A 12707-nucleotide genomic window follows, 5' to 3' on the forward strand; every position below is an offset into this window, starting at 1 on the left:
CTTTTCCCCACTGTATATTCTTGCTTCTTTTGTCATAGATTAATTGATCATATAAGCAGAGGTTTATTTCTGGGCTCTCTATTCTGTTCCATTGATCTATGTGTCTACTTTTGTGTTAGTACTATCCTGTTCTGATTACTACAGGTTTCTAGCATACCTTAAAATCTGGGGTTGCGATACTTCCAGCTTTGTTCTTCTTTCTCTAGATTGCTTTGGCTATTTGGGGTCTTTTGTGATTCCATACAAATTTTAGTATTATTTGTTCTAGTTCTAAGAAAAATGCTGTATTTTGATAGGCACTACATCAAAATAACAAGCTTTTGCACAGCAAAGGAAACCATCAACAAAACAAAAAGGCAACCTACTGAATGGGACAAAATATTTGCAAATAATATATATAATAAGGGGTTGATACCCAAAATATATAAAGAACTTCTACAATACAAAAAAAAAAAATCCAATTAAAAAATGGGCAGACGACCTGAACAGACATTTCTCCAAAGAAGACTTATACAAATGGCCTACAGACATATGAAAAGATGCTCGCCATCACTCATTATCAGGGAAATGCAAATCAAAACTACAATGAGATTATCACCTTACCTCTGTCAGAATGACTAGACTCAAAAAGACAAGAAATAACAAGTGTTGGTGAGGATGTAGAGAAAAGGGAAGCCTCTTGCACCACTGGTGAAAATGCAAACTGATGCAGTCACTATGGAAAACAGCGTGGAAGTTCCCCCCAAATTTAAAGATATTATTACCATATGATCCAATAATTCCACTACTGGGTTATCTACCCAAAGAAAACAAAAATACTCATTCAAAAAGATACATGCACTCCTATGTTTACTGCAGCATTATTTACAATAACCAAGATATGAAAGCAAACTAAGTGCCTATCAACAGAAGAATGGATAAAGAAAATGTGATACACATGCATGCCCGCCCACATACACTGGAATATTAATCAGCCATAAAATGACTGAGATCTTGCCATTGCAACAATATGGATGGACCTAGAGGGCATTATGCTAAGTGAAATAAGTCAGAGAAAAATCAAGATTGAAATATGAAATATGATTTCATTCATATGTGTAATTTAAGAAACAAATGAATAAAAGAAGAACAAAAAGAAACAAACAAAAAACCCAGACTCTTAAATACAGAGAACTGATGGCTGCCGGAGGGGAAATGGACTGGGGGAGGAATGAGTGAAACAGATAAAGGGGACTAAGAGTACACTTATCTCGATAAGCACTGAGTAATGTACAGCACAGGTGAATCATTATATTGTACACCTGAAACTAATATACTATTATATGTTAATTATATTTCACTTTAAAAAAACCTTTTTCCTATATTTATTTATATAAAATTATGCAGAAAAGTCTTTATAAAAATGTTAAAAAATACTTTTATAGCATCACAAATACAAAATATTTATGGATAAATCTATTAAAAATGTACAAGGCCAATACACTGGAACAAAATATTGTTGAGAGATATTAAAAACCTAAATAATTCGAGAAATATATGGTGTTTGTGAATTAAAAGACTCAATATTGTTAAGATGTCATTTCTCCTCAAATCGATCTATAGATTCAACATGATCCAAGTCAAAATTCCAGTGGGCATTTTCAGAGAAATTGACAAGATGACTCTAAAATGTGTATGGGGGCGCCTGGGTGGCACAGCGGTTAAGCGTCTGCCTTCGGCTCAGGGCATGATCCCGGCGTTATGGGATCGAGCCCCACATCAGGCTCCTCCGCTGGGAGCCTGCTTCTTCCTCTCCCACTCCCCCTGCTTGTGTTCCCTCTCCCGCTGGCTGTCTCTATCTCTGTTGAATAAATAAATAAAATCTTTAAATAAGTAAATAAATAAAAAATGGCAAGATTTGAACACAACTTCACTAGAGATGCACAGATGACAAGCACATGAGAAGACGCTCAACATTATTAGTCATGACAGATACGCAAAATAAAACCGCAGCGAAATACCGCTGCGTACCCGTAAGAATGACTAAGCTTAAAAAGATGGGCCATACCAGGATCTGGAGGAACTGGCACTCTCACACTCTACTGGTGGAAAATAGTTTGGTTGTTTCTTAAAAAGTTAAACATACAACCACCACTTAACTCATCCATGGCCAATTTAGGTATTTACCCAAGAGAAATGAAAGGATGTATCCCTGCAGAAACTTGTATACACAAGTGTTCATAGTAGCCAGAAAGTAAAAACAACCCAAATGTCCATCAACAGGTGAAAAGATAAAGAAACTGTGCTATAACCATACAACGGAGTACTAACTCAGCATTAGAAAGGATGAATTATTGGTAAGTGCAACAACGTGGATGAATCTCACAATAATTATGCTGTATTAAAGAGGCTGAGAGAGGGAGAGGGGGAGAAACAGGAAAGATACTGTATAATTCCTTTATGTAAAATTCTAGAAAATGCAAATTAATCTATAATGATACGAATCAGATCAGTGGTCCCCTGGGGTTGGAAGGGAAAAAGGAAGGGTGGGAATGAGGAATTTCAAAGAGGCACAAGGAAACTTTAGGGGGTGATGGATATGTTTACTATGCTGATTGTAGTGATGGTTTCACAAGTCTAAGCATATCAAAATTTATCAAACTGTATACATTAAATAGTGCTTTGGTCAAATTTAACTCATTACTACGGGCAAGAATATTAAAATAATCAATTCTTGGGCACCTGGGTGGCCTAGTCAGGTAAGTGTCTGCCATTGGCTCAGGTCATGATCCCAGGGTCCTAGGATTGAGTCTTGTATTAGGCTCCCTGCTCAGCGGGGAGCTTGCTTCTCCCTCTCCCTCTGTCTCCCCTGCCTGCTCATGCTCTCTCTCTTGCTCATTCTTGCTATCAAATAAATAAATCTTAAAAAAAATTTTTTAAAATAATCAATTCTCTGAAAATCTGACTTACTTGTTCAGCAGGGATATGCAAAAGCAAATGAAATCAGTAATTCACATTCATAATATTTTTGATATGTTGATGGTTATTTGCAGGGTTTTGATGGGTTTTGGACAAGTGAACTACATCTAAGAAAAATATACTGGAAAATGAACCATCATACCTTGATTTGTGCAAAGGGTCTTTCATAACCTCCAACATAGAGCAGACCAACATTCTGAGGAAGTAACCTACAAAACAAAACAAAAACGCATTATTTTGAAAATATTCTTCCTTACATAAGCTTGTATAATCATCAAAATTTGTATAACAAATAGACTGTGAAAAAAATATCTTTGCAATTATTCTTGTCTTTTGCTCCATAAGATAGCAACCAGCCAAGGAATAATCCATTTTTTAACTAATTTGGCAACAGTTTATCACAGGAGGGTACTTTGTTTTTGTTTGTTTGTTTATTCAAGTATAATTAACATAGAGTGTTACATTAGTTTCCGGTATACAATGTAATGATTCAAGAATAATTCTTATACTTCAGAAAACGGTGGTAAATGCTGAGAATGGCAACTTACATGTAGAATAGTCTAGCATATTAGTAATTCTAGCAAAATTACCACAGAGTGTCTCTGGGAAAAAATTAAAATAAGTAATGCGTATATTTAAAAATTTGTAAGGATTCAATTCAAGAAACACTCATTGTACAACTATACTATGCACTATAGGAGATAGTATACACCTAAATAACTCAGTCCCAAAACCTAACGGGAAAACCAGGCACATAAATAAATAATGCTACCAAAAGGTGCTCTCTGAAAAGTGCTATATAGATGTATTTGCCACTGCAAAATAGTGGAGTAAGAGATACTTGCTATCGAGGGAGCTGGAAAAGTTCAAATAGGTGAGATTTGGTTCAGCCTTAAAGGATGGGTAAGGCAAAGGGAGAAATTTAAACAAATCCTGAAAATGCAGAAGATCTGAGACAAAAAGTAGACAAGTATGGCTAGAGTGAGGGATAATTTAGTTGAAGATGAAAATCCAAAGGAAGTTTAGAATAAACCATTAAGAATCTCAAATGCCGTATCTTTATTTTATAAGCAATATGAAGTCATAGTTCTATAAGATATATTTAGTTCTTATAAAAAATAAATACACATGAAAATAAAAAGCAAACCATAGAGGGTAAAATAATAACAATAATAATAATAATGGCTACCTTCTCTGTATTATCCCTCCCTTCCTATTCCCACTTCAGAGATCTATCATTCCTGAGTGCATTAAACAATGTGAATGAAGAAACACCATCATTAGGACTGTCCTTGTGGAGCATATAATGGTACAAGGTATGAGAACATAATTAAACATTCTTGTGATTATCTCATTTTTTTAAAAGATTTTATTTATTCATTTGACAGAGAGAGAGAGAGACAACCAGCGAGGGAGGGAACACAAGCAGGGGGAGTGGGAGAGGAAGAAGCAGGCTCCCAGCAGGCGGGGGAAGCCCGATGTGGGGCTCGATCTCAGAACCCTGGCATCATGCCGCGAGCCGAAGGCAGACGCTTAACGACTGAGCCACCCAGGTGCCCCTCATTTTTCTTTTATCATAAATCTTTTTTCAATGGACACTGTGAGTAAATGAATACAACTCCACCTTAACCTTAGTGTACATAAAGAACATGAAAAAAACTTTACTTAAACTCCTTGCCCAAAGCAACTAAGCCAAAATACATCTCCTCAGAGTCTAGGTAATGAAAACTAATAGCATTTTACGGCAGTAAAAAAATGATCTCAAGGATGACTGTATATTCTATTACATGAATCTGAGAATGAAACATTGAGTAGTATTTAAAGTGAACACAAGACTGCAAACTCAAAACAATCCCACAGAAATTTCTCAGCATACCATATTGGTCTAATCATAAAAAATCAGAACACAAGATTGTCATAACCATCCTTTTAAATTTATAGTTAGTGACTTCAAAAATCCTATTTCAGTGATTCCAGGATATGCATTTCTTCATATTTTAACTTCTCTGAAAACTGGGTGCGTCTGATATTCTATGGTGTTTTATAATCACTGTCTTCAGGTGACAGGTGTGAGATGGTTTTGTAGTTGTCTTCCATTGACTCAGTCTAGGAAGACTAAGAACACACTCTCAAAGCACCTTAGATTTTATGAAATAAGACAGATAGATATTCAATCTCTCAGGAATATCCTCTGCTCCTCGACATTCTTTAAAGGCTTATAAAGCATTAAAGGCCATTAAAAGAATATTAATAGCTGATGAACACAATCCTGATTAAACCAAGTTAGCAAAAAGCTTCTTAAGTTAGCAATGTAAGTGATACTTGCAGTAATTCATTTTAGCATGTTGTTGAAGGTCATAAACATGACTAAAGGCATTTGTTCACCAAATATAAGTAGAAAGCATAGGCAATGTCTCTAAGTCTCAATTGTGAAATGGAGAATTTCTTAGCCATCAATTAACATATAAGAAATTAAATCTCTCAAAAATCATTGCCAGTATCACAAATTTAATGTTAGTTATATATAGCAGTGCTAATTTATTTCCTATATAACAAATGTTCACAAAAACCTTAATAAACCCCCTTCAGAAGTAAGAATAGTCACTGTTCATACAAAGAGATGCTACAGAAAGAAGAGAATAAAAGCTGGCTGACATTTAAGAATCAATATGCCTCTAATTACTATGCATATGGATTTCAGGCAGCTTGCCAATATACCATTTAGTGCCCCCCCAACTTGCCTATCTAATAGCTACCTTTCCTTAAACAAGAAATTTCTTAAATATATCAATTATATAGCATATACATGTTTCACTTTTTAAATACCATTCTCTCTCATTCATGTACCTATTATTACTTACCATAGATTATATTACCACCATCAACTGAGTGGGTTTTAATATGTACCATAATCTAAAGGCCTGCTATGCACAAAATAATTAACACTCTGAAAATACTTTTAAGATGGGGCATTTCTTTAACCGTTTTTACCTTTCAAAAAATTATTTTGCCAGATTGTATACATAATTGTTGTCAAATAATAGACCATTTTATGGTGACAGGGTACTTGCACATAATACAGCAATCATACATTTTAAATCCCCTGGTGTAGGGCATTAATTCAGCACTCATAAGTGCATTCATATGTATATGTTAAAATAGAAACCCTGACTCATTTAGTACCAAATAATTGCTTTGCCCTTAAGTTACATGAACATTAACATAACCTTTATACAAATGCTAACAACTCCTAATACATTTGCTTGTAACTAAATACTTCTGTAGTGTGGCTATCAAGGAGAGAAATAGCAGGTCACCTGGGTGGCTCAGCTGGTTAAACATCTGACTCTTGATCTCAGGGTCATGAATTCCAGCCCTGAGTTAGGCTCCAGGCTGGGCACAGAGCCTATTTTAAAAAAAGAGAGAAAGAAAAGAAAGAAGGAAGGAAGGAAGGAAGGAAAGAAAGAAAAGAAGAGAAAAGAAAAGAAAGGAAAGGAAAGGAAAAAAGAAAAGAAAAGAAAAGAAAAGAAAAGAAAAGAAAAGAAAAGAAAAGAAAAGAAAAGGAAAAGAAAAGAAAAGAGGAAAGTAGCAATAAGACAGCAATAAGGCATGGGGGTGGGAGAATCAGGGATGGGCCTATTAGAGTTTTTAATAAAGTAAACACAGGTAAGACTACTGTTCATTTTGCTTCAAATTCCCAAATACAAATATTAACAAATATCTATCCTGGAAAGAATGCGTAAAGTTGTTTCCAGAAAAGTTTCTCACATAATGGAAAAATAAAACTTGTCAGGTAATAAAATGAACATTATTTAAAAGGACCTCATTCACCATAACCTGATGATATATCAGATATAAAAAAATGCTTTAAAATGAAACCGAGTCTATAATTGCTTCAAATTAAAAGTTAAAAAAAGGAAAGGGAATCTTTTTTAAAATAAGAATAAGCTAAATAACTCAAAATTAACTATTCTGTCTACAACCCATAATTACAATACTTACTGATAGATATATTTTTCAACTGCAACAAAATATTCTGAAAAAAAATGTTGTTTATTTATTTATTTTTAAGACAGACAGCATGCACACCCACGCATGAACAGTGGTGGAGGCGGGAAGGGGGGAGAGAAAGAGAGGATTTATAAGTAGGCTTCAAGCCCAGTACGAAGCCCAAGGTGGGGAAATCTCACGACCCTGAGATTGTGACCTGAGTCGAAGTCAAGAGTCAGATACTTAACAGACTTGACCACCCAGGTGCCCCCAAATTTACAGTATCTTTAATGCTGATTTACATAAAATCGTACTTCTTAGAGAAACTACATCCAATATATCTATTGTTAGGAAAAAGGAGAATGCAAATGTATTTAATATGGGATCAATAGCACCCTTTCGAATTTGAGAAAATACATATTACTGAGAAGGCCTCTATTCTTTGAGACTCCTAGTAGGATGTAAATAACAGCAGCATATGCCCTTAGGCCCAGAAAAAACTTGGATGAGCCAATGAGTAAGTTTATTATTATGTTTAGAGACTTTTCATAGCCTACCTTTTTCTGTTCTGGTTTATTTTCTAAACCCTAGTACAGGCATAACAAATGCTCTGGACTTTTGTTAAAACAAAACAAAACAAACACCACAGCCACCACCACCCAATACCATATTTAAAGAATCTGCATGCCAACAGAAATAAGTTACATAAAAATGAAGTTTGATTAAACAAAGTATATACTGAGTGAAATAAATGACAAATAATAAATAAGACTGGGGAAGGATTAATACAATGCTGAAACAAACAAAAGAAAATGGAATCATTTAGCAAAGGTGTATAAGAAATGTTGAGCTATCAGTATTTACAGAACAAATATATCTGTAACTATATTATTATCAGACAGAAAAAAGTCAAGGTAAAAAGTATTATTAAGGTAAAGAAAGATACCTCAGAATAATAACAGGTTCAACTTGTCAAGAAATTTATATGCATCTGATAACATAGCTATAAAATATATAAAACAATTAACAATGTACATGATGAAATTAAACAAATTCACAATCATGGTAGGAGTTTAAACTTTCCTCTCTTAGTCAATGATGGAAAAAACAGAGCACAAAAGCCATCAGAACACACAACTCAGTAATACCATTAGCAAAAATATATAGGGATACCACCTAACAGTTGCACAATACATGGACCACAGAATATACATACACAGAAAATGTATAAAAACTGGCCATATATGCTGGGCCATGAAGCAAATTTGAAGCAAATAAAATAATTTAGATTACAATCTTTAAACACAAGAATTCAGTTAGAAGTCAAGAATATAAAAATAACCAGAAAATCCCCATGTTTAAAACGATAGAAATACATCAATAAATAACCTATAGGACAGAAAGGACATCCCAAAGGAAATCATCAAATATTTTTAACTAGATAAAATAACAATATATCAAAACTTGTAAGATACAGCTAAATCCTACTTAGACAGAAATTTATAACCCAAACTGTATATTTCAAAAGAGAAATGCTGAAAATCAGTGAGTTAAAGCAACCACCTCAAGAAATTAGAAAAATACCACTAAATTAAATCCAAAGAAAATAGAAGAAAGGAAGCTGAAATTAATGAATAGAAAACATACACTAGATAGGATTAAAAGATTAAAAACTGTTTCTTCTAAAAGAATGACTAAATTGATAAATCCCTAATGAGACTGACAAACAAAAGATAAAGCATAGATAGTATCAGGAATAACACAGAGAACACAGCATTCATATACTAAAAAATAAGAGGATATTATAAACACCCTTACACCAACAAGTTTGAAAATTGAGACTAGAAAAACTTTCAGAAAAATACAGTGAACTAAAACTGACATAAGAAAAAATAGAGTATCTTACTTGTCCTACTGTAAAAATTTTTAATGATCTCCCCCAAAGAAAGCAAAAGGTCTAGATGGATTCTTCAGCAAATTCTACCAAACATTAAAGGGAAAATTAATTCTAATCATATATAAAATTCTCCAGAAAAAACAAGGAATATTTATATTTTAACAAGTCAGCATGAACTCTGACACTCAGATATGAAAATGCAATGTTGATCAAGAGAGAATGAAAAAACAAGCAAGAGACCAAGGAAAAATATTTGCAAGAGGACTTTTTTTTTTTTTTAAGATTTTATTTATTTATTTCACAGAGAGAGAGAGACAGCCAGTGAGAGAGGGAACACAAGCAGGGGGAGTGGGAGAGGAAGAAGCAGGCTCATAGCGGAGGAGCCTGATGTGGGGCTTGATCCCAGGACTCCAGGATCACGCCCTGAGCCGAAGGCAGACGCTTAACGACTGCGCCACCCAGGCACCCCTGCAAGAGGACTTTTATCTAAAATATTAAAGAACTCTTAAATCTCAACAATAAGAAAATGAGCAACCTAATTAAAAAATGGCCAAAGACCTAAACAGACATCTCACTAAAGATATATATGTCAAGTAAGCATAAAAAAAGATGTTCAACATCACAAGTCATTAGGGAAATGAAAATTCAAATGAGTTACCACTACACACCTATTAGACTGGCCGGCTCCAAAACACTGATACTAAAGAATGTTAGTAAGAATGTGGAGCAACAAGAACCGTCATTCATTACTAGTAGAAATGTAAAATGTAGAAGAACAGGTTGGCAGTTTCTTATAAAACTAAACATATTCTTACCATATGATCCAGCACCACATTCCTTGGTATTTACCCAAATGAGTGAAAAACTTATGTCTACCTAAAAACCTAACAGCTAGGTGATAACAGAAGAAACTATGTGCTGGGAGAGAGAGGATATATGGGAACTCTCTATTTTCTGCCCAAATATCTGGAAACATAAAACAGTTCTTAAAAAAAAGTTTATTTTCTTTAAAAGAAGTGCAATGTTGATAGTACAAGAAAGCAAATGTATAGGTCAATTTCTCTCACAAACAAAAATGCAAAAAGGAGGAAGAAAAAGAAGAAGGGAAGAAGGGAAGCCCTAAATAAAATGAGAGAATATATCATGTTCATGGATAGGAAATCTCAATGTTGAACATACTTAAGGCAATGTTAATAATTCTAACAGAAAATAAGAAACTTAATAAGCTCATGACAAAATATACATGGGAAAGCAAAAGAACAAAAATATAAAAGATTCTTTCCTAAAGAAGAACAAAGTAAGGAGACTGAGTCCATTAGCTATCATGACTTCTTACAAAGCTTCAGCAATAAAGAAAATGTGGTATTAGCATGGGGACAGGCAAAAACACCAGTGGAATATAGGAGAGAATCTAGAGACAGACCTACACATAAACAAACACTTGATTTATTAAAGGTGGCACTGCAGGACAGTGGAGAAAAATCTTATAAGTGTTAGAAGGAAAACAAACCTGGGTAAATTCCTCTTTAATTTTAATGTGACAAAAAAATACTGGTAAATCATATTATATAAAAATTTCAACAAACCATCAGAGCAAAAATAGTATAAATAAAGTCAAAAGATACCTGACAAACTGTGAGAAAACATTTGCAATATACACTACAGAGAAGGAACTAGTAATTCTATTATTAAAAACTCAAAAACTGAAGGGGAAAAGGGCCAAAAACCTGTTGAAACAATGAGAAAAAGACATTAAAAGGCAACACACACACACACACACACACACACACGGACATTAAGAATATACAAAAATATTCAAACTTACTTGTAATTAGAGAAATACATATTAAAACAGCACTGAGATACCATTTCCAACCTATCAGATTGGCAAAAATTGAAACATATGGAACTGTACACAAATATAGTCCTTGAGCTAGTAAGCTTGTTTCTCACAGGGGTATGGGTTAGTAATTCTGAAAATGTTATATGTATACTAGGAGTTAACAAACAAATAAATACATCATAGATAAGGAGATGCAGGTTTCTCACTGTACAAAGAGTTACACATAAGCAAAGGGGAAAAGCTAGAATTAACATTATGATGCCGGATTAGAATCAGAAGTATTAGCAGGAATTCATAGCTTTTAATATATTCACAGATGGATAAAAAAAATAAATAGGGGCGCCTGGGTGGCACAGCGGTTAAGCGTCTGCCTTCGGCTCAGGGCGTGATCCCGGCGTTATGGGATCGAGCCCCACATCAGGCTCCTCTGCTATGAGCCTGCTTCTTCCTCTCCCACTCACCCTGCTTGCGTTCCCTCTCTCGCTGGCTGTCTCTATCTCTGTCAAATAAATAAATAAAATCTTTAAGAAAAAAAATAAATAAAATAAATAAATATAAATGTGTGTGTAGGTGCATGTTAATATATGATACGTTCCTAGCTCTGACAACTGAGAGGGCCTATAATGACACCAAGCAGCAATGACTAGACTGAGGATCTAGGTTTTTCTATCATTCACCACACCAACACACTACACACACAGTGGGGTCCTTGGAGAAATGGCTGATTCCTGGACTGTAGGCAGGAAAATATAAGAACCTGGAACATCTATGGAACTAGAAAGTAAGGAAGTGCTGAAAAATATTGAGAGAATGTCAAAAAGACATAGAAACCAAATTGAAGTTCTCAATGACCAAAGCCAAAACAGCAACATAAAATGAGAGTATTGGATTATGTAACCCACAAAATAAAATATTCTTAAATCCTAACTAATATAAACAAACATATGGGGAAGGGGGGACAGTTCTTTGGAGTAAAATTCCCACTGATACATTGAAAAAGAATGAGGGAAATTGAAATTCACCATTATTTGAAATATTCACCAAATCAAAATTGAAAAACAACACAGTGATGATTGTTACAGACAAAAGCCAATGAAAGATGTTAGAACTAGAAGATGAAAGTATGAGAAACCTGATATTTGCCTAGTCTCAAAGCTTCCCCCAAGAAACACTTATTAATTACAAAGAAAATATAGTGACTTTAGAGAAACCCAACCAAGTAACCAAATCTGACATCACGGTAGTAAGATTTATCAACATGCCGTCAACACCCTGCCCCAACACCATAAAACACACTGAGAAAGACACAATATCACTTCCATGGTGTTCCTGCCAAAAAGTACTGAAAAAGATCAAACTAAGGGACAATACTTGACCAGTATTCTCCAAAAAGTGTAAAGATAATGAAAAACAAAAATGAGGTATTGTCACAGATTTGATTAAGGAGACATGAAAGCTAAATGCAATGTGGAATCGTGGATGAGAAAAAGAATATTACTGGGGAAACTGACAAAATTAGAATAAGGAATGTAGTTAAGTTCATAGTATTGTACTAACATTTATTTCCTGATGTTGACAATGGGGGAAAACAACGCGAGAGATATACAGGAATACTCTGCATTATTTTCGGAACTTTTCTGTATGTCTAAAATTTTAAAATAAAAAAATTTTAGAAACATGCCATGAGACAACATGGATAGACCTAGGGGTTACTACACTAAGTGAGTCAGACAGAGAATGATTTGATTCATATGGTTTCACTTATATGTGGAATCTAAATGGGTGATGGGTATTAAGGAGGGCACTTGTTATTATGGTGAGCACTGGATGTTACATGTAAGGGATGAATCACTAAATTCTATTTCTGAAACTGATATTACAATATGTTAACTAACTGGAATTTAAATAAAAACTTGAAACAAAAAATTTAATTAAAATAAATTTTAAAAACAAACAAAACAGATCCTTAAATACAGAAAGCAAACTGATGGTTGCCAGAAGGGAGGCAGGTAGGGGGAT

At 34.3% G+C, this 12707-nt stretch overlaps 1 protein-coding gene across 1 annotated transcript in view; it reads right to left on the bottom strand.

The window, feature by feature from the left end:
* Positions 1 to 12707, bottom strand: part of RNGTT (RNA guanylyltransferase and 5'-phosphatase) — a 313058-nt gene that overhangs the window by 47992 nt on the left and 252359 nt on the right. The window contains exon 14 of the mRNA XM_002922658.4: positions 3101 to 3167. Coding sequence (XP_002922704.1) covers positions 3101 to 3167 — 67 coding nt within the window. The remainder of the gene's footprint in view (positions 1 to 3100; positions 3168 to 12707) is intronic.

Source organism: Ailuropoda melanoleuca, chromosome 10 (assembly GCF_002007445.2).
Source record: "Ailuropoda melanoleuca isolate Jingjing chromosome 10, ASM200744v2, whole genome shotgun sequence".
Classification (NCBI taxonomy): domain Eukaryota; kingdom Metazoa; phylum Chordata; class Mammalia; order Carnivora; family Ursidae; genus Ailuropoda; species Ailuropoda melanoleuca.